We start from the raw sequence: 21,654 nt of genomic DNA on the forward strand, positions 1-21,654 counted from the left end.
AAACTGTATAAATGAGAATTCCTCCGACTTACCAAAGCAGGCCATCCTACCTGAGAGTATAACTCACAGTGGTGAGTCTGAAATTTACAGTTAGTGATGAACCTCAGACAAGCATGATACACAGAATCAACCATTCGAAGACATTGAGCAGAAGCATTCATATATAGAATATCACCATAATCCAGCACAGGCAAGAATGTTGCAGCAACAAGCCGCTTCTTTGTATTAAAAGAGAAACACAACTTATTTTGAAAATAAAATCTCAGTTTTAACTTCAGGTTTTTCACAAGATTCTCTACATGTGGTTTGAAGGTAAGCGAGTCATCAATTAAGATTCCCAGATATTTATAGGTGTGAACCAACTCTATTTTATTACCTTCAAGAGTGGTTACTGATGGGATTGTTTGGGCTCGTCTCCTTGATTTAGAAAACAACATGAGCTTTGTTTTGTCTGCGTTGAGAACAAGTTTAAGCTGATGTAATGAGTGCTGGACAGCAGAAAAGGCTTTCTGCAAGGAGTCGATGGCTTGGACAAGAGTTGAACCACAGCTGTAAATAACTGTATCATCAGCATAGAAGTGCAAGTTTGCATCTGGCACATGTAGACTAAGATTGTTTACGTAAATGATAAATAGAAGGGGACCTAATACAGAACCCTGTGGCACTCCGCTGTGCACTGTAACAAAGTCAGAACATAGACCGTCAGATTTAATGCACTGAGTCCTGTTACTGAGGTAGTTTGAGAACCATGCCACTGCTCTCTCAGAGAGTCCTGACTGGAAGAGTCTAAGTTTTAAAATACAATGATCAACAGTGTCAAATGCTTTTGACAAATCAATAAAAAGGGATGCACAGTGTTGTTTTTTATCAAGTGCAATAGTAATATCATTTACCACTCTAATTGCAGCTGTGATAGTACTGTGATTCTTCCTAAAGCCTGATTGATATTCAGATAAAATGGCATTGATGTGCAAAAACTCCTTTAACTGCTCACACACAAGAGCTTCAAGAACTTTGGCCAGCACAGTTAAATTTTTTATAGAGATCTGTGTTTATTAGTTCTCAATCAGAAGCACCAAAAGGCAGCGTACACTGTGATTTATGGATGCAGTGTTTTAAAAGCAGAATCTGATGTTCGCTAAGCTGGTAATGACGGTGGCATGCTGAGACATGTGTACTGTGATGTTTTGTGTATTTTTAATATGTGCAGCACTTTCTATCGTTTTATCTCAATTTAATTTCCGTCATGTGTTTAATGCCTCCCGCTGCAGTCGTTTTACAAGCCCTGCTATAAATAAATATTGTCATAATATCCTTATGATTACCTTGTTTGTTTTATTTACTTGATACATTATGTTAATATCTAATCGTGCCAGTCCCTTTAAATTGCTTTTCTTTCTATGCTGATTTCATTAAACTGAAGCCACATTCTGCACTAACTGCACTGTGGCTTCTTTGTGTTTTGGGGCATAACCGTAGCTTTGTGTTGTCATTAGCACAAACATATTTGAAGGACTCTCAGTCAAGAAATGTACATGTGTGTTAGTGTTTTGGCTTCTGATCATTATTATTTCATATTGTGGGCCACGTAGAGCCCATTTTGTTCTGAATTGGGCCAGATCCTGAATCCTGAATTTGTATAGTAGAAAGCAAAAAAACTGCCATTTCATTGTTTATTTACTTTGGTTTAGTATGAGTGGCCATGGAGAAGGAAAAGCTGCAAAATATCTGAAAATACAGTTAAAATTCCAAAACGTATGGCATCTTTCACATTTTCCAAAGCTGTCCGGCGGGCCGAATATGAGTTTTTGACTGACCACTTCTGGCCCCCAGGCCTTATGTTTGCCATCACCTGGAATAAAGTTGTTGTTTTTTTTCTTCGCTTGTCCTTTCTGCAGCCATTCATGTCTCCACGGTACCCAGGTGGCCCAAGGCCTTCCCTCCGTATGCCAAATCAGCCTCCCGGGAGCATCCCCGGGTCACAGCCTCTCCTTCCAAACAGCCTGGACCCCACCCGACCTCAAGGTACTGACGGCCATAGTGTGCTGTTTTGAAGAGAAACTTTATATTGGCTTCTAAATGAGAATCTTCTTTCTTCCTCCTGTATTGATTTGTTATTGATCCAAGTGGTGCTGCCATGCCAACATTCTGTTTTATCACAGGACATCCAAACATGGGCGGTCCAATGAGAATGAATCCCCCCCGAGGCATGGGAGGCATGGGCCCACAGGTAAACCACCAGTGTTTTTTTACACAAACGACCAAATTAGTCATATAGAGTAAAACACAAAGGGCCCCGTTACTAAAGCAAGTCACAACAGTGGATAGTGTCCTTCAGCTCCACCAGCCCACTGCACTCCCACTCAGCAGCTGCCACACAGCCAGGTTTGGTGCCTGGTCTTTAGTTTATGAGCAAACTCTGTGTTTGGTTGCCCTTCATTAGGGGCTTCCATAAAAAACAGCTATAATGTCAAAGCAGCAATCTATAAACAGCATGCAGATAATCCTTCTCCTTTGCTGAGCAGGAATTTTGGTTCCGCCAATCTCTTAACTTTGCCTTTAAATGTCAGAAGCGCTCTGACGCCGATCTTGGCTGCGACCAGAGCCCACCCACTGCTAACGCCAGTTCTACATGTTAAATCCTACTTGCTGACTCCCACCTAGAGAGACAGAGACTGAATGCTTAGAGTGCTATGAGCAAGCCACCACCAACACATATTTTTTTAAAAGTGGTGCCAAAGACGGTGCTGTCGGTTTCCTTTTATCACTTTGATTTGTGTTAATGTTGTTTTTTCTAATACATAAGATGCTTAAACAGCAGCGTCCTTTTGAATTACCATTATAAGACAGCTGCTTCATTCTGCACCCAGCCACCGCGCGCACACACACACGCACACTCTCTCCCCGTGCCCTTCGTCCCCTCTCTGTGCCACCCTGGCTCGGTGACTTTGGCAGTGAGCGTACCAGCAGCTGGTGTGGCATCTGCTCGACAAGTGTAATCGTCTGCTGAACAAAACTCTTCCTCTGAGTGGAGCTGCTCTCTGGCCTGCCCCCCTACTCACTCACTCAGTCATACACACACACACACACACACACACGTGTCCAAAGACACACGTGTAGCGCCAGCCAAAGCAGCCCACTGGGCAGTGATGAAAACATACACGCAAACACGCGGGAGGGCGCGCACACATAGAGACACTTACTGTATACAGAGACTCACAACATGTGCAGAGTGCGCAGGCTCTTCCACACACAGCTGTCCTCTTTCACGCGCAGCCCACACACAGCTCATACATCCACATAATTAAACACTAGTTAGTGGGAGACATGATCGTCGCTGACCTTCATTAAGATTCAAACCTTTACACAGAGCAGGTGCGAGGCTCTGTGCTGACTGTGTGTTCATCTCTTTGTGCAGAACTATGGCGGAGGGATGAGGCCTCCTCCAAACTCCATGGGGCCAGGGATGCCCGGCATGAACATGTTAGTAGACTGTTTTTCTTTTTATGGCTGTAAATTCTGTATATACTTCTATATGATAATGTTTACATCATCTAAATAACAGGCAAAAATAGTACTAATATATTAGAACCCCCCAATTTCCTCTCAAACCAGCTTGGTGACAGATGAGGGAAGAAGAAACATCCCACAGAACCATCAGGCAGAAAAAAGACTTACACTGAAAAGAGATATAAAGACTTACACTGGTTTAAGGTAAAAGTAGAAAGTCAGGATAAGCTCTCCGATAAACACAGACTTAAAAGATGTCACCGACATCAGAGGCCTTGTATCCTGGCTTTACTCTGACCCTGACACAATAGGTCTCAGGCTAGGCACCGACGCATACGGCAAAGAAATTTCAAATGAGAAGAATTAAATAAAATAGTGCTGTATAGGGTTACAGGGCATTTTCCTCATAATGCGCATGCACGTGAGTTTTAAGACGTCCTGCAGGAGCTCTGCACTTCAAAGTCACTGGGCCTAAGAGGGAAGTACAACAGAGTGTCATCAGTAAAAATACGGAAAGAAATCCAGTAACCATGAATGCTGTGACACGGGGGACGTATGTAAAATCATACTGCAGCTACAAATGAGCCCCGAGCCACACCGTGCTTTATGAGTGTGGATAAAGAGACATAGTAGTTATTGATAGGTGCAGCCTGTTTGAGAGATAATGTGAAAATCATTATAAAGCTGAGCCAGACACCCACAAGGCACCAGAGTTTGTAAAACTGTGATCAATTGTGTCCAATGCTGCGCTCGAGTCCAGCGGTGCCAGATAAAGAGCACATGCCTGCTCAGAAGCCACTGGGAGATCGCTGGTGACCTTCGAAAGAACAGTCTCTGTGCTGTGGTATTTACCGATGCCAAATAGAAACTTTGCAAAAGTGGAATTATTTTGTGGAGCAGAAACATGTAGCTCAGACACCTTTTCTTTCATAGAGTTTCTTTCGACAAAAGGCAGATTGGAGATGATAATTCTCCAGGAAGGTGTGATCCACGTTAGTGTGGCTGCACAGAAACAGTCAATGAACTTTCAACCCCAAAGAGTAAACGTGGCACTAAAAAAACAACAAGTCGTCTTCTGTTTCAGAGTCTCAATGCTTGTCCTGTGACTGACCGTCACGCCAATAAAAAAGTCCCTCAATAAAGTTCCCAGAAAGCAGAACAGGCAGGTTTCTAGATCATTTCTGCACGTCAGCTGATGAACTCTACTTTTGCAATAATCTCTAGAGTCCACGTACATAACAAATAATAAAACCTCCCCTTTATCCTCGTACCTCTCTGCATTTCAGGGGTCCTGGCGGAAGAGGTCCGTGGCCGAACCCCAACACCAACTCAGTGAGTCACACCCTCTCACATCTTCACGTCCACGTGACCGAGTGCATTTACAATAACTGTGCTTCATGTTGTGTTTCACCCCGGGTCTCTCCTCCCCACAGATAGCTTATTCATCTTCATCTCCAGGCAACTATGTGGTAAGTGTCCCGTCACGAACTCGTGTTCGACCACGGGCCATAAATTACCTGTCACGCTGTGATATCTAACAGGCGCGCTGCCATCTAGATGCACTCGGTGCTCATTTCTCTCCCTCGCTTGCTCTCACCCCTCAGGGTCCTCCGGGGGGAGGCGGCCCACCAGGAACTCCCATCATGCCTAGCCCTGGAGGTGAGTTATACATTTCAGTTTCCCTTCTGGTTTCTGCTTTGATCCAGTGCTCACTGAAGGAGGGTTTGTCTAAGAAACATCAAACGTGTTCTCCGTCAGATACACATTTCTCTTTGGGAGACAGATCGGGCTCTAAATACGTGAAGAATTGAGCCTTTAGGAGGAGTTTTAAGTGTAAAACACTGAAAAATGGAAGAAAATATATATTGCACTGAATGTGCTTTTGTTGGAACTCTCAAATGTGATGTTCATGAAAAATCCTTTGTCACACTTTTTTTTTTTTTTTTTAACTTAAGGCATAGAATGAAAAATACTCGAGTGGAAGCAGAGGCATACAATCAACTGACTAATCCCTTTCAGGTCTGACCCATCAATAAGGTGTCTCTGTGGAGGATTGACTGCAAACAAAACGCTGCGGGCGGTTGTCCTGTAGATGTTCTGTTTCTGATGGCCTGTGAAAAGCTTCTTTTTGTGTTATATGCACGCCGCTATTGTGATATGTTGCGGGGCAGCCCTTTGCAGTCCTGTTCGCACCTACACTGAGAAGGAAAACATATTCCACTGCAGTCACACACACACAAAAGTGCTCACCTCACTCTGGAATTAGCCCCCTTCCTCCAGTCACGACAACAAAAGCCGCATTCAGGAACGCTAATGGGCAAGATTTCTCTACCCCATGTGCCGTGCATGCGCTCTGTCCATCTCTGCTCCTCGTCTTTCAGCTCGTCATTCATCTTTCTCGTGCTTTTCTCAGTTATCTGCTCACAAATTTCTACCTGCAATGTCAGATCAAGGTCACCTCACTCTTCTGAATCTTTTAAGAACAGACCGACTCGCACGCGAGGAGCGACACAGCGTGTACTGGTTGATGCCAAGTTACCAGGGTGTCCGTATAACAACTAATCTTCTTGTTACAGGAATAAGATGGGTTTCTTTGACTGTGCGTTGCAGAGAGCAGCGAGTGCATTGACTGGCAGAAAGAGGAACTGATGTTTTTTCAATTTCTTCTTCGGTGGTGGTCTTTGTCCTGTACTGTAGCAGAAACTATTACACCAATGGTAAAATTGTTGCTGCCTATGTGTCTTCAGTTTTCCCCATTCTTTACCTCAAGGACCAAAACTTCTTTCAATAATTTTTCATGGATTTTGCATATAAAAAGAGGCAGTTTACCTGTAAGTGCTTCCCAGTCTGGGAGGAGTGAAGCACAGAGAGCCTAAACATCCACCTGCTCTTCTGTTCGTAGATTCAACAAATTCAAGCGAAAACATCTACACAATGATGAACCCCATCGGCCCTGGTGGTAATAGACCTAATGTACGTATCGACGTTTGGCTCAGTTTTCATATATTTATTTATTTTCCTTTTTATAAACCAGTCAGCTAACATGTCGTGTTCCCCAAGCTGCAAAAATACTGAGAGACAGTACCTTATTTAGCTGTAGCTGTTTTGTCTTAAAACCCTCTGATGGTAATTTTTGATCTATTATATTGGACTATAGAAATAAAAATAACCGACGTGTCTGTTTTTTGTTTTAGTTCCCAATGGGACCAGGTCCCGATGGGCCCATGGGTGGAATGGGTGCTATGGATCAGCATCATATGAATGGATCACTAGGTGCGTACCTAAAGATGCGGTACAGTAAGCTATGAGCCCATACACTGAATCTTATGACACTCAAAAGCTTTTAGAAGGTGGACTCTGCCCTCTAATGGCAGATCAAGGAAGTGTTGTCTCAGTATTGAGCAAAGGGAAAATTGATTAGTGGGGCAGTGAGTTAGGCCAATTGATCCTGTTGATGTATGAGACATGATTGGTGAAGCCAGCTGAGTTAGTGCTCATCTGTATGTGTAACAAATAGCTTAATTAAAAGCCATTAGTTGTTTAAGTGCAAGCAATTTCTGCTAGCTCTGGATATCCTGCACTGACACTGTTTTTCTTTTTCCTTTTCTAATGCAGGCTCTGGTGACATGGATGGGTTGCCAAAGGTAAGACTGTCCATGCCTGCGTATCTCTCTTTGTCCGTCTGTATGAGTTCTTTATTCTCATTGGTGCGTTTCGTCCACGTTTGTAGAATTCTCCCAACAATATGGCAGGCATGAACAATCCTCCCGGCACTCCGCGGGATGACGGCGAGATGGCAGGCAACTTTTTAAACCCATTCCAAAGTGAAAGTGTGAGTAAAAAAAAAAAAAAAACCCTCAAAGTGTTTGACACAGATTCCCGCCGGCATGAGACTCACTCACGCCCTCCACGTTAGATGATCGTAGCTGCCAATTGTCCACGGCAACCTGGGGGATGGTTTTCTAAAGACAAATATAGATGGAGGTCTGAAGTGATCCATTTTAGAAAGCTGGCAAGTCCCCTGCCGTCTCAGGCAGGACTCATTTACCACCAGACTGAAGTGAGACGTTTTTCAAAATTAAGACATGACAGTCACGTGAAACTACTCCTTTTGCTCCAGAACATCCTTATGTTAACAGACTGAGAGCTTTGAAGATGTTTTACTATGAAAACTCAGGGTGGAGAGTGTAACGGCACAAAAATCTTCTGTCAGCGTGAAATCTCACCTCGGTGCAGATATGTGGCTGAGCTGAGAGCTGTGATTTTTAAATATGGAGGGCCTCAGTGTTACTACAAGCTTAGACGTAGCTTAGACTGGACTTATTTGGCTTATTTTTGTTAACATTAAGAGACAGAGCAATGAAAACCTTTCATTTCCTCATTGCTCAGTTCAAATCTGTGTTCAGATGCCACAGATGATCCTGCTGCTGGTGTTTGTTAGTTTTATTAGTTTTATTGTATTTTTACTGATCCGTGCATGTTAATCACAGTCTCCTGTGAACTTATGAGTTAGCTGTCAGGAAACCTTGTAGTGCTGCCTTGCTTTACGATGATAAGAGCTAAATTAACACCGTGTTGTTTTGCACACAAAAGTCTCCACGGTTTGGAAATCTGCCCCCTGCACAGTCCTTCGTGTCACGCCCCATGTTCCCAGCTTTGTCCGACTCTCTCGCAGAAACACAGCATGCACACACACAAGCATGGACAATAACACACATCATGCCTTCTCTGGTGCATGGAGCGATTGCCGTAGCGTGATTAATGTCAGACTGTACCGTCACTGTGATCTGAAATTCCCTCACATTTTCTCTCTGGGCTGGGCTTCGCTCTGCTTGCTGAGTTTACTGACATACAGAATAAACTAAAAGGAGCTTTGTGTACTGTTTGCTGCTGAAGGCTGGTGGATTTGACATGGCATTTAGTTTAAGTAGCTGAACTGCTTTTATATTAAACTGGATAGTGGAACAAGTTAAATATAGTATTAGCTTATCTTTTCTCTCTTGCTCTCTTTTTCTCTCTCTTTACAGTATTCACCCAACATGACGATGAGTGTGTGATTTTTTTTTTTTAATCTTTTATTTTATTTTACTTTTTCATCTCCCTTTATCTCAACCTCCCTTTCCCGTCCACCCTGATGCGTCTTGCATTACCCTCCTCCTCTTCCTCCTATTCGTGGATGGTGTGCTGTGCCACACAGCCCCTGGGGATTCCCCTGGAAAGCAGGATTCGCCTCAAGGCCCCCCATCCCACCAACACCTCCAAACTGGGTGTAAGAACATGAAAAGGCCTCCGAGTAGCAGGAAGGATCTCGTCTTCGCCCCGTCGAGGGTCCGAGCGCCGTGAGACCGCGAACCTGCCCCTAGCGTGTCTTTCTCGCATCCGAAACCTGCCCTAGTGGGTGACATCCAGGCCCAAACGAGACGCCCCTTCGCATTCAGCTCCGCCCCGCCGTCACCCTGTTCTCACATCAAGCTGATTAAAACTGACGAGGGCGCGCAGCAGTCCTCCGACCCGGGGCCGAGAGCCCTCATTTCAAAAGCTCTGCTCCTGTGACAGGATTGGTTAAAAAAGATGAACTGATGATGTCATTTTGGGGCGAGAACGGTTTTCATTCAGTGTTTGTATTTTTTGTTGTTGCTGATATTATTGTTCTAATTTTCATAATTGATATCGTTTGACTAATGTAGTTATGATTTCCTGTAAAGGGCACATTTTCTCTCAGCAGCAGCAGCGACGGTGACAGAATAAGCACACGCTCGAAAAATGCACAATGATTTTCTGTTTACGTGATTTGATTTGTTGTTTGTCTCGTTTCTGCCGCCGTCAGCCTCACGTCACAAACCTCCTTTAATGTTTGTCTCCTAAATGTGTTCCCCAAACTTCACGGGAAGAGTATCTGGGTAACAGAGTTGTGTTTTCAGGTACAGTGTGTCTGTAGATGCACCTGACGATCACACGTCTAACTGTACTGTCTTAAAAAGTAACCCTTCTCCTAGCTTCCTGCTCTTTTGCTGGTAGAAAATGGCTCCGATGACACCCTGACGTGATTGTCAGCTGCCATTTTTAATTCAGAAATTTTGTGAATCCACTCGTCTCCTCTACGGATTGGGTCTTTTCTGTAAATGTAACATATTTAGCTTGTACTGTGTTTTCTTTTCTATCTTTTGTTTTAATTATTTGTTATTTACAAGTCGTCTGTGACTCCTGGAACGTGTTTCCCTACCCTTCATCCTCTTGCTTTGTTTGATTTCACTGTTTTTATGGACTCCAAGTGGCCCCTTTTCTCCTCCCAGGATTCATTCTGGTCCATCCAGCAACTCCTTTTGGGCTGGAAGCAAATGTGGGAGACACTCGTTTGGGTTGAAATCACAAATCCTGCTGGGTCCACCTTCTTAACTGTGCGTTAAATACCTGCCTCTGTGGAGTTCCCATCAGTGAGTCCCACATGTGCGGGATAATGGACCCGTGGGAGCGCTGATGATGGGAGTTGATCGTAAACCATCTAAAGAAGAGGATTACTTGCAATCAATAAGTTTCCATTTTGTTTTTAATTTCAAATGTATGAAATTGATTAAAAAAAATAAAGCCCATAGAATCTGCACACAGAAACGTCAATGTCACACAGTACGCTATTTAATTTGTTTCTGATGAACGCTCGCAGTCACCGGTTCAGAGGGTGAACTGTTTCTTTCAGTTGCTTCGCAGCTGTTTTCAAACCAACGACAACTGAGCAACCAGCGTTGCCTCTATGGGTGGTGGTGATGTACTTCTCAATTTCCTGATATCAATGTGAACAGTTTGTACACAGCGTTAAACAGGGACATCTCCAGGGTCTGGCCGTCGGTGGCCTGGAAATCACTCAGTCCAGTGTTCCTCCTATGTAGTGACACACGCCTCCCGCACCCCTCCCCCCTCCTTCCACACCCCTCACCCTTTGATTTCCCTTTTTGTAAATACTGTATAATGCATTTTGATATCATTGACATGTTTTGATATGTCAGTCACTACCAATGAATACAGCTGAAAGTAAATTATAAATAGATCTGTCCATGTTTTTCATAGTGAAAGGATGCACTGACTATTTGGCTCATGTGGCTAAATTTCTAGAATACAGTAAACATGGCTAAATGTATAGAATACATTGACACGCTTAATGCAGACCATACGCTAAAGGCGTGCGTGGCGGGGAGGACGGGACAGAGAGGAGCAAAGAGCCGCGGCGTCCTCGCTCTGCCCTCCACTCCTCTGTTTTGGTTTTGAAAAATCGTGTGAATAGTTTTTCCAGAAAAATGACAAAAAAGGGCATCTTCTCACAAAAAAAAACATGTGACCTCATATTGCAGTTTTTAATATGAAGGATTTTTATCAATTTAAGAAACTTTTAAAAAGGAAAAAATACTTAAGGAAACCTCATTTTAAATTAAGAAGATCAAAATGTAATACTTATGGGGAAAACTGTGTCCTTTGCTATTCGCTCCTGTAATAGCGTTGTATAGTTTGAAGCTCTCTCACTGATCCTCTCTCAGTCCTCTGTGTATATCGATCGTCGGCCATCTCTGTACTTCTATTGTGATGTATAATACTGTACCATTAGGAAGATTTGCTGGTCGGGCGGAGGGGTTGTATTGAGACGGGGAGGGGTGGGGAATCGGGGTAAGGGCGTTTAACGATTCTCCTGTACCGTTCACGGTCCTTTCTGATGACACGGCAGTATTCAATATGAAGCAGTCTGTCTCTTGGGTTTGCTTTGTATTTCATGGTAGGATAGTTCAGAATCTTGTCTTAGGGACTTAGGCGTCTTGTGTAGGTAATAAAGATGTTCTTTGTATGTTTCTTTATATTGTAAAGTTTCTTTAGACTGAAAGAAAAACAGATAATTTGCTTATCAAAAAAGAAACAATGCATCAATAATAAATGTCATTTGATTTTTCCTTGTTGTTTGACTCTCTCTCCCTCTTAGCGCTCATTTAACTCATCTTCCATATAGTCTCGGGCAATCGCTCTTGAGTCATCCCTCGTTTCTTCATATTTTGCTTCCAACGAGCTGGGCTTTTATCATATTTTGAAATTGCGCTTGAGCAATAGTCCTGCGGGCTTTCTGAAGAATTTTCTACGTTTTTCTTTTGACATGGACTACAGATGATTCATTCAAGAGAATCCAGGCTGTGTTGAAGAATATAGGTGGTCATACCAAATTCTTTAAAGCCTCTTCTGTACTGTATTTCCATCTATGTTTTCTACATGTTTGAATAAGGTGCTGCAGTTATTTCCCATTAACCAAGCCCGAGGGGTGACTCAAGACTTTTGCTTGGTTGTGATGATGTTAATCAGTAAAAACATATTTCCACTGGAAACATCTTTTTCCTGGAAAACTTTACATCAGCATTGTTTATTTGTGTTTGGATGAAACGCATGTCTAGCCATTGTGAATATGTAAATCACAGTTTTAAAATCCTTATTCAGAATAAATCAAAACATTAGAGAGCTGCACACAAAGTCTTCATGTGTAAATTCACCCCTTAAATCACTGATACAAACTGTTTTGTTTTTAATTTAATACATTTTGAGTGTTCTTAGCTTTCAGTGTGTTCATCTGTGTTTTAAACTAGCAAAAATAAGTCATTTTATCATTACAAATAGCAGCTGCAGGCGTACATCGCTGCCTCTGAGGTAAATTATGAATAAGCATGAAACATCCAATAAACGTGCAGGGTCTCAAGGTTAACAGGAAGCAGCCTGCTTGGGGCTGTTAACAGATCGTGGCGAAGTCAGGTTGATATTGGTATGCAGCGACACATCCAGGTCTCACTGGCTTCATGTTCCCCAACAGCAACCTAACTTCAGCACTGCGAGCTAAAGGAGACTGCTCAGAACCAAAACACGGCTCTTCACAGACAATTTCAGGGTAAGTGTCCGGTTATTTTGATACAGGCTTTTTATTATAAAATCCCTAACTCTGACTCACTCCATCGGGGATCGGTATAAGCAGTGATAAACACTCAGAGACAGTAAAAAAAATTGCTAATTTAATGCTGACAACTAGCAGCTAGCTAGCTGTACATCCTCGGCTAACGTGTGCTAGCAGCAGCCTGCCATCCGTGTGGGAACACATGACAGCAGGGCAACTTGTTAGAAACTTCTGGAAACGTGTGGTTGGCTTTCTTGCTGTAGAACAACAGTTAACATGTAATGTTGAGGTGAAATCGCATCACGTCACGCTAAAATCGATCAATAATCCCGATCGATTCAGAGCGAAAGCAGGTTTTATTTTAGTGCTGTTAGCCTGTAACAAGCTCAGTGGTGTGTGACTGACAGGGGATCTTTAAACACTGTTTTTGGGCTTTAATCTGAATTGGAATCCGTGTTTTGGGAGGGCACACACATTAAGAGTTAGGCAAAGGATCATTTTTGACGTTGTCTCCCGTCTTTTTTTTTTTACCAGAGGGGTCTGCTAATGACTGACAGAGAGGAGATTATGGAGTCGGATAGCCACGATAATGCGCAATCAGCAAAGAAGAACAGCAAAACGTCGCTGTTGGACAGCGGAGAAGACTTCGAGGTTTTAGATGAGGAAGACATTGACGACGACGAGCCGCCTCCTCTGGAAGATGCCGGGGAAGGGAAGGTGAAACCCACAAATTCAGAAAATGCAAACGCTGACCCCGACCCTACAGGTCAAGTCGATGAATGGCTGGATGTTTTGGGTATGTAGGACCCATGATGTGCTCCACAGCAGTGTAGGCTGTGCTGCACTTTCCTTGATTAGTGATGGGCATTGAGCCTGGTATGGACAGTGGTCAGTGTTGTAATACATGTGACCGTGTCTAATTCCAGGTAATGGGCAGTTGAAGAAAAAAGTCCTGAAGGAAGGCGAAGGGCGAGACAGTCGACCACAGAAAGGACAGAATGTGAAAATCCGTCTTAAAACGAGCCTGGTGGACGGGACTTTAGTAGAGGAGAAGCCTGATTTCGCTTTCACTTTGGGAGATGGTGATGTAATCCAGGTAAAGACCTGTTAGATTAGTTTATTAATGCCCTTTGCAGAGGTTTGTGTGTGGAATTTGCACACTTCATGTGTGATTCCTTAATTTTCTCAAGAGAGCTTTTCTCCTTTTCAGGCACTGGATCTGACAGTCCAGCTCATGGCGCTGGGAGAGGAGGCGCTCATCCAGACTGATGCCAAATATGCATATGGTGCCAGAGGAAGGTAAGGAAGTGTTTGAGGCTGTTTTTGCATGTTGTTATTTTTAAACTTTTTGTATCAAAGTTTAATAATGGCCTTCTCACAATGCTAATTCATTTAAAAGTGGGTTTCAGTTCTCTGTCTTGTCCACTTATCTAATGAAGCTTTAGTGACTTTCTGATCACACTTTGGAGAGCACAGGTCTTGGCTTGTACCACCGTTTCTCACAACAGTTTTTAGAGTTAAGTGAGGGTTATCGTGGCCGATAAGGCCGTATCGGCACATAGCTAATATTAGCCGATCTATTGGTGTGGTTCTAGTTAGAGGTTACAAAATGGTTTATAAAGAGCTTTAAATTAACCAATTAAAACAGAGGAATCCTTCTACAATAATGCATAACAATAATAATCTCATAGTGATTTAATATTGTAACAGGAACAGGGAAAACCCAACAATCAAACAACAAAAATCAAAAAGTAATTACCCCCTAAACCTGATAACTGGCTGTTCCACCACCAGGCATTTGTGATGCCTTCAGTGAGTCTTTCACGTCACTGTGGAGGAACTTTAGCCCACTCTTCTTTGCAGAAATGCTTTAATTCAGACACATTGGAGGGTTTTCCAGCATGAACGGCTGTTTAAGGTCCCGCTGAAGCAGCACAGTCTGATTTAAGTCCAGACTTTGACCTGGACACTCCAAAACATTCATTTAGTCTTTCTGAGCCAATCAGAGGTGGACTTGCTGCTGTTTGGATCATTGCTCTGCTGCTTGATTTCGCTTAAGCTTCGGGACATGAAGTGATTTGCGGACATCCTCCTTCTGGTATGGAGCAGAATTCATGGTTTCCTCAGTTACAGCGAGACGTCCTGGAGCAGCAGAGCCCCCCAGACCATCACACTACCACCACTGTGTCCACCTGCTGCTGGGATGTTCTCTTTATGAAACGCTGTTAGTCTGATGCAGATGTAACAGGACTCAAACCTTCCAGAAAGTTCAGCTTCTGTCTCATCAGTCAGAAGATTTTCCCAGGAGTCTCTGGGATCATCCCGCTGTTTGTTGGCAGATGTGAGACGAGCCTTTGTGATCTTCTTGGTCAGCAGTGGTGTTCTCCTTGGACTCTCCCATGAAGGCCATTTTTGCCCAGTCTCTTTCTTATGGTTGAGTCATGACCTCTGGCCTTGTTGTTCTGGTTCTTCTGTGACCTCCTGGGTGTATTTTGGTAGGCTGGTCACTCCTGTGAAGGTTCAGCACCGTTCCCAGTTTCTCCATGTGCGGAAAATGGATCTCACTGTGGTTCACTGGAGTCCCAGAGCCTCAGAAATGTCTCTGTAATCTTTTCCAGACTGATGGATGTCAGTGACTTTGTTTCTCAGCTGTTTCTTTAAACCTTTTAGCCTGCTTCACTTTGTCAGACAGCTTCTATTGAAGTGATTCAGCAGCTCTGACAGTGATCAGGCCACAGTTCATTTATCATTTCACAAGGGGAGCAGTTACTTTTTCACACAGGGCAGGTAGGTTTGGATACCCCCCCCCCCCCCCCCCCCCAATTAATTTAATCTGAAGCATTGCAATGTGACAGATATGCAAATAAATAATACATTGGGAAGGGGGAAATACTTTTTTCATGGCACTGCACACCCCGTCATTCCCCACAGAGCTGCAGAGTCACACTGGTTTGTGCAGCTCTCATCTTTCTGATTTTTGTTTATATCGCCCATCTCGAGAGAGACACAGAGAGGCGTTGTTGTCTGCCCGGTAGCTGGTGGCATCTCAAAGAAACGCTTTATTGATGCTGCGCATTCATTAAACCTGAGAGTATTTTTAGACTCGCGAACGCAGCAGTGGTTAATCGTCTGACTGTGGATGTATCTAATTACTGCTTGTAAACTTTAATGTAATGTTTTCAATAGCTGCAGAATACTTTTATATAAGAAAACATAGTAATATCACAATGTAAAAAGTACTCGATGAATGAAAATGCTCTTCCACACTTGTGTGTGTTAATAAAAAAAGAGAGGGAGCGAGTGAGAAGAGTGATGCTGTACCCGTCACTGCTGGTCTTCAGTTCGTAAAGAAGTCCATGTTTTTATTTCAGAACATTTTTAGGTTTTTTTTTTTTGTTTTGTTTTTTTTCTTCATTTGATTATGTGCGTCTTTGATGCAGTGCTACATTGTGATCATAATGAAGTTCCTAACTTTCATATGAGCTGAAAATTGAAGGAAAGTCGTAGTGCTCCTCTGCACTGCAGGATTTTTCTCTTTTCATTATGTAGAAAAGTGCAGTGGTTTCTTTCCTCGGACCAAACTACCCTTCATTCAGCAGTTTTAATATTGCTGCCAGAGGCTGCTGTTCTGTGGAGATTTTTTATTTTATTTTTTAAGCATCTTTTTAGAAATGTAAGTGATCCATCATCAGGACGCCTAAAGAAATACATCTCCAAACGCTGAAGCAAACCTGGACGGCTCTGTGCACAGGTTAAGCTAATCTCTAATGCAGACTTAAATGTCGATTTAAAAAAAAAAACGCATCCAAGCACTACATTTTAAAAAGCTAAACCTACTTTTTACTGGACAAAAACGGTTTTTCGTTCTATGCAGGGACATGTGACAGGTCCTGTTTCCTGTGTAATCCAGTGATGGTTGACTTTTACTCTCTTAAACCCTGCCTCTGATTGTTTGTCTTTCCCTTTGTAGTCTTGAACCTGCAGTTCCTGCAAATGCTGAGCTGTCCCTAGAAGTGAAACTGCTGGAAGCTACTGATGCTCCAGACCTGGAGCTGCTACCCCCTGCGGAGAAGATTGCCCTGGCCAGCCAAAAGAGAGAGCGGGGCAATGCCCATTATCAGCGCGGAGACTACGCCTTTGCTGTCAATTCGTATAGCATTGCCCTGCAGATAACGGAGTCTAGTTCTAAAGGTGAGATCTGCCGATGCTCACGTTGACGATGCATTCCTGTAAATTTGGATTTGGCTGTTGTAGTGAAAAGACATTATCAGCTTAACCAGTGTTCCTCTAATGTAATGACGCACCATTTGAATAATAACTTGCACTGTTCTTTTTTTTTTTTTTTTTTTAACTTCTTCTTTTGTTCCTGCTGTAGTTGACATCACCCCCGAGGAGGAAGAGGGGCTTTTGGATGTGAAAGTGAAGTGTCTAAACAACATGGCTGCTTCTCAGCTGAAACTGGACCACTACGATGCAGCGCTCAAGTCCTGCGTGTCAGCACTCGAACACCAGCCAGACAACATAAAGGCACTTTTCCGCATGGGCAAGGTGCGCGTAGCTCTCGTGCTTTCGGTTTCCTTCTGTCAGTAAACTCGTTGGTTCTCTTATTCACGGGTACCTGTCTTTGCTTTAGGTGCTGGCCTTGCAAGGTGAATTCACAGACGCCATCCAGACTTTAAGGAAGGCACTTAAACTGGAACCAAGCAACAAGGTATTTTTGGCCATCCATTCTTTCTCTTATCTTTATCAGGGTCCTGCGGGCGGTTGGGTGAGCGCTATCTCAGCTACATGAAGGGAAAGAGGCGGGGTAGACAGGTGGCCAGTCTGTCGCAGGCCTAACACGGAGACAGACGAGCGTTCACACCCACATTCACACCTATGGGCAGTTCAGCATCACCAGTTACTTTGGACTGTGAGGGGAATCCAGAGTACCTGGAGCAACAGTGCTAATCAACATGGCTACATGTTGTGGTGTTGACAAATAACTGTGTTCCTATGGCCAGCAGATGGGGCTATAGGGTAAAGTATCTCTATTTTTAGAGCCAATTGATCAATTTAAGGGGTCCGTCTCCAGATTGTTGATCTGAATAGGTTCTACTCACATCCAGCACATAAAGTGTTTCTGTTCTGCTTATACAGCCGGGTATACGTGGTTCTTTGGCAACGCGAGGCCGTTTGACGAAACTCGTCTAAACGTGTGGGCTTCTTGGATCAGCTGTAAGCTGCAGCAACTTGCTCGTGCCCAGAACTCCCCACTTCAGTCCTACACAAATCTGTCAAACAGCACATGGCCTGCAAACCTCTTTTCAGCCAACACACACAGTGCAAGTATAATGGAGTGTTTCTGTGGCTCGGGTGAATTGCTAAGTTAATGGGCCTTTGAGAGTAGTTGGAGAAATGCAGCTAAATGTCTGATATCTGCAAATCTGAAACAAGTACAGAGGTGTAGCAAATGGAATAAACCAGAGATATTAAAATGAAACGTACCAAAGCTACATTTAAAAACAAAGTAGATTAAGAAACTGAATCAAACTGGGGGGGGAGAATTCAGATTTCATAAGAGTCATCATTGTGTGTCACCATGTTTCTAATTTGGTGCTATATTTCCCTTTTTAATGCTAAAATATGCCACAAAAACTGAAAAGACTCCTTAAATAACCCGTGTTCTAACAGCAAGAAGCGTCAACAATACCGCGGCACTCTCGTTATAATAAATGAGGCGGTCTTGGACAGGCGCAGGCGTATGAAGTGACAGGATGACGCACTGTCGTCCTCTTCTCTAATAGACACACTGTCTGCTTTTTTCTTCTTCACTGGTGTCAGCCATTCACACCCCCATCTCAAACTCTGATGCGTGAGAGATGATTTTCCTGTCTATTTACTTTTTTTGAAATGACATGTGGATATGACTGGTCCAATTTAGACGGCCTTCGAACGTCTCAGCACAGCATTTGGACACATGTGCTCCTAGAACAGGATGTTTAGTTTACCCTTATCATTTCTCTCAGGGACAAGTTAGTCATCTGTCAGTTTTGTGTCTTTGGTGAGCGGTTGATGGTGCCATTGCGGCGTCTTAGGTGGAAACTGACAAATCCTTTGTGTTGAAACATTTCCACAGACAGAATACACGGTTAAGTGAACATTACTGTAAACTCAATCTTTGATCAGGTTGTTTTACTAAGCAGAAAAAGTTTTTGTGTCTGAAAAAGCTAGTTTGCTTAGTCACTAGCAAGTGACTCATGTAGCAGACCATCCTGGAACAATAACTAGACCCATATCCTGGAATAATTGTCACCATGTGGGCAAAATGATTTCTTGGAAGACAAAAACATGCATACACAAATCAAATTTCATGTTTCACCAGGATTCGATTATGTTAAGTATTTCATCAGTACTGAAAAATATTGGTCGTATTTCTCTTGCAAAGCTGTGTTTTCTGCTTATCGTCGTCCTGACGTACGTGGGACGCAGAAATCGGCACTCCGGCTGCGTGTCCTGCACGTCAGCAGGTGTGCTAGACTGAAGAGCAGCTTTGAATCGTCTAATTGTCTCGCCTGTTGTGTGCAGACGATCCACGCTGAGCTCTCCAAGCTGGTGAAGAAGCACTCGGAGCAGCGGGGAGCAGAGCAGGCCATGTATAAGAAGATGCTCGGTAACCACTCTGATAACAGCAGCACGCAGAAACCACGCGCCAAGTCTTCATGGGTGAGACTGTCGCTAAAACACGGAGTTAAACCTGTGGTTCAGACTTAATCAGTATTACCAATAAAACAGGATGTGGAGTTTTGTTCGTTTGAGCTTTTCAGTGAGTCAACAAATCATTCGACTTGCTTAACATGCACTCTACTTCTGTTTCCCCAGGGTCTCAGCTGGAAGTGGCTTTTTGGCGCCACTGCAGTAGCCATCGGCGGCGTAGCCTTATCTGTTGTCATAGCTGCTAGAAATTGATGCGAACCTGTAGCGACGGCCTGACCAGTCCCACGCAGCGGGCCAGCCGAAACACAAAAGCACATCTGGCAGTGCCTTCTGACCTTTGGTCAAAGGAGGTGGAAATGTCAGTCGGTCAGTTGCCTCTTCGCCGTCACTCTCTCCTCTCTGCTATGTTTGAGAACTTTGTGACAAATTCGACGTCATCGGTAATGATGTAATATGGGAGATGTAATTCCAACCTTGTAAATGTGTAGGTTTAATAATATCTGTCGTTTTGAATCTTTTCTTTTGCTGCCATCGTTTTTCCAGTCTGGTAGTTCAAAGCGATTATCGGAACGCTGAAGCGAAAAGTGTAAAAATAGATTTAAGAAAAAAGAAATCAGCTGCTGTGAAATGTTACCATTTGTTGCTATAGTTCAGTGTCAGATTGTGCATTTTAAGTAATATTTATTATGCAAGAGACACAATTTCACTTTCTAATGGCGCACACACACGTTTCTAATGATGCTCTACATTGTGCACTACCTCTGTGACCCTTTGTACTGATTCTACACACATACACACTATTATTGAAACACCTGTAGAGCAGTACTGCAGTCTTTGGATATGTTTAAGTTGGTGGGTGTACGCTGAAGTTTGTGGGGGTGCAGAGAGATGGTCTTAAAATTGTGCCCACGTCATTAGGAACTACGAAGGAGCCTGCGAGTGAGAAACGCCTCACGAAGAGTCGCAGGTAACGCAGACACCTCTCCGAAAGCAGAGGGAAAGCAACAATCAGAGGCAGCATACATTATTTAGCACATGACTGCGGGATTACATTTTAAAACCAGGAGATTTATTCATGCTCTGTCATGTGTACCATCATTCAACCGCCAGAAAAAGAGAAATGTAGATGTATATAATATATATTTTCCCCTAATTGAGATGCAGTTTTTCCCTTTAAAGTGACAGCAGAGTACGGTACAGGTAATTTCTCAGCAGATGGGTGAAAGTGGAGTTTATTTTTCATTTTCAGTAAATTATACCTCAGTATCACAATTAAGACCAAATGTTGAAGGATGATTCTCTGAAGGCCATGTTGAGTGCGTGCGTGGGTTTGTTTTTTTCCACCTTTGTAATTTTTTTGTGTAGTTTGCCTTAAATTAAGTTCCATTTGGTGTTAATTTATTTTACTGCTTTCCTACCTAGAGTAAATGCGACTCCAGTAAATCTGTGCTTTCATCAGAGTAGCTGGTAGCCGCATCGACTCGTAACACTTGCTGATTAAAGTAATTATGCCATTCCATGCATTTGTTAATTTTGTATTGATCCCAATAAAACATGTCGGTCATGAGACTACGGTTTCCTTTGTGTCACTTTCTGCAGTTGTGTTTCACAGATATCGACTGTTGCACTGATTCATAAAAGGACCGCAGCTGCTCTGCTGCATCCATGTCTTTTAATAGAGAACGTGGAGAACATGCTCCAGATCATCTGCCTGTTTTCTTCTGCTTTTCTAAGTCAGTCATAGTTGGGCAGCTCCATTCTGAGGTTCCCCTTAGCATCTCCTCCTATCCAAGCATCTTACTTCGTCACACCAGCCCTCTGCATGTTCTCCTTCCCTACATCCATGATCCTCCTCTGGGCTGATCTTTTCCTCCTGCCTGGCAGCTACATCTTTATCATCCTCTGTCCAGGATATCCACTCTCCTTCCTTTGCACATGTGCAAACCACCTCATCTCTCTGACTCTGAGCTGTCCCTCTGTTGGACTTATTTCCTGTACTTCTTTCATCACAGCAGCTCTCTACCAGCTTATAAACCAAAATCACCCTGCTTACACTCACTTCTATACCTCTCTTGTGCTGATCCGCCTCCCAATCACACACAGGTATTCTCTCTTGTTCTTGACTTTTATTCCGCTTCTCTCCGGTACATACCTCCACCTGCTCCTTGTACATGTCCTGCACCTCTCTCACATACAGTCACTCCTGACTTCCTCATGCAGGATCACACTGCATGAGGACACTCATCTCCTCTCCAAGACATGGTGAAGCTCCTTCTCGATCAACACATCTGGAGTGCTCGTTCTCAGCATGAAGCCAAAACATCACAGAGACAGTTAAATGAATTAAATCAGAGATAGAGTCACTGTCCATGTTTTATTGGTTTACAAGCGGACATTCTCGGGTGTTGTGACTATACCCAAACCATCATGGTGTGTGTGTTCTTGCCTTCAGACATTGACGTTTCGCTGACGTAATCTGATGACCTATCGTTTCCCTCTACCTACGCGTTTCTGCTGGGCAGTGCTGGCTCATATAGTCA

The 21,654-nt window shown here is 43.4% G+C and overlaps 2 protein-coding genes across 3 annotated transcripts in view; both read left to right on the top strand.

Moving 5' to 3' along the window:
• Nucleotides 1–11,440, top strand: part of ssbp4 (single stranded DNA binding protein 4) — an 87,802-nt gene extending 76,362 nt beyond the window's left edge. Inside the window, exons 7-17 of one of the 2 annotated variants that reach the window (XM_085447377.1) lie at nt 1,899–2,025; nt 2,163–2,230; nt 3,419–3,483; nt 4,797–4,842; nt 4,944–4,979; nt 5,115–5,169; nt 6,413–6,483; nt 6,705–6,783; nt 7,126–7,154; nt 7,241–7,342; nt 8,708–11,440. In XM_085447377.1, the coding sequence (XP_085303503.1) occupies nt 1,899–2,025; nt 2,163–2,230; nt 3,419–3,483; nt 4,797–4,842; nt 4,944–4,979; nt 5,115–5,169; nt 6,413–6,483; nt 6,705–6,783; nt 7,126–7,154; nt 7,241–7,342; nt 8,708–8,791 (762 nt within the window). In that variant the 3' untranslated portion in view covers nt 8,792–11,440. Of the gene's footprint in view, nt 1–1,898; nt 2,026–2,162; nt 2,231–3,418; nt 3,484–4,796; nt 4,843–4,943; nt 4,980–5,114; nt 5,170–6,412; nt 6,484–6,704; nt 6,784–7,125; nt 7,155–7,240; nt 7,343–8,537 lie in introns of both variants that reach the window. The other variant, XM_085447376.1, reaches the window with a different exon arrangement.
• Nucleotides 11,441–12,291: 851 nt separating this feature from the next.
• Nucleotides 12,292–20,683, top strand: fkbp8 (FKBP prolyl isomerase 8). The gene is made up of 9 exons (XM_085449305.1): nt 12,292–12,415; nt 12,953–13,214; nt 13,345–13,514; nt 13,629–13,717; nt 16,389–16,609; nt 16,794–16,966; nt 17,052–17,129; nt 18,986–19,123; nt 19,280–20,683. The coding sequence occupies exons 2-9, from the start codon at nt 12,965–12,967 to the stop codon at nt 19,364–19,366; spliced, it is 1,206 nt and encodes a 401-aa protein (XP_085305431.1). The 5' UTR covers nt 12,292–12,415; nt 12,953–12,964; the 3' UTR covers nt 19,367–20,683.
• Nucleotides 20,684–21,654: the final 971 nt, after the last annotated feature.

This window comes from Copadichromis virginalis, linkage group LG23, assembly GCF_057382275.1.
Source record: "Copadichromis virginalis isolate Kocher_CV1m ecotype Utaka linkage group LG23, C_Virginalis_male_GT1.1, whole genome shotgun sequence".
NCBI classification, from domain to species: domain Eukaryota; kingdom Metazoa; phylum Chordata; class Actinopteri; order Cichliformes; family Cichlidae; genus Copadichromis; species Copadichromis virginalis.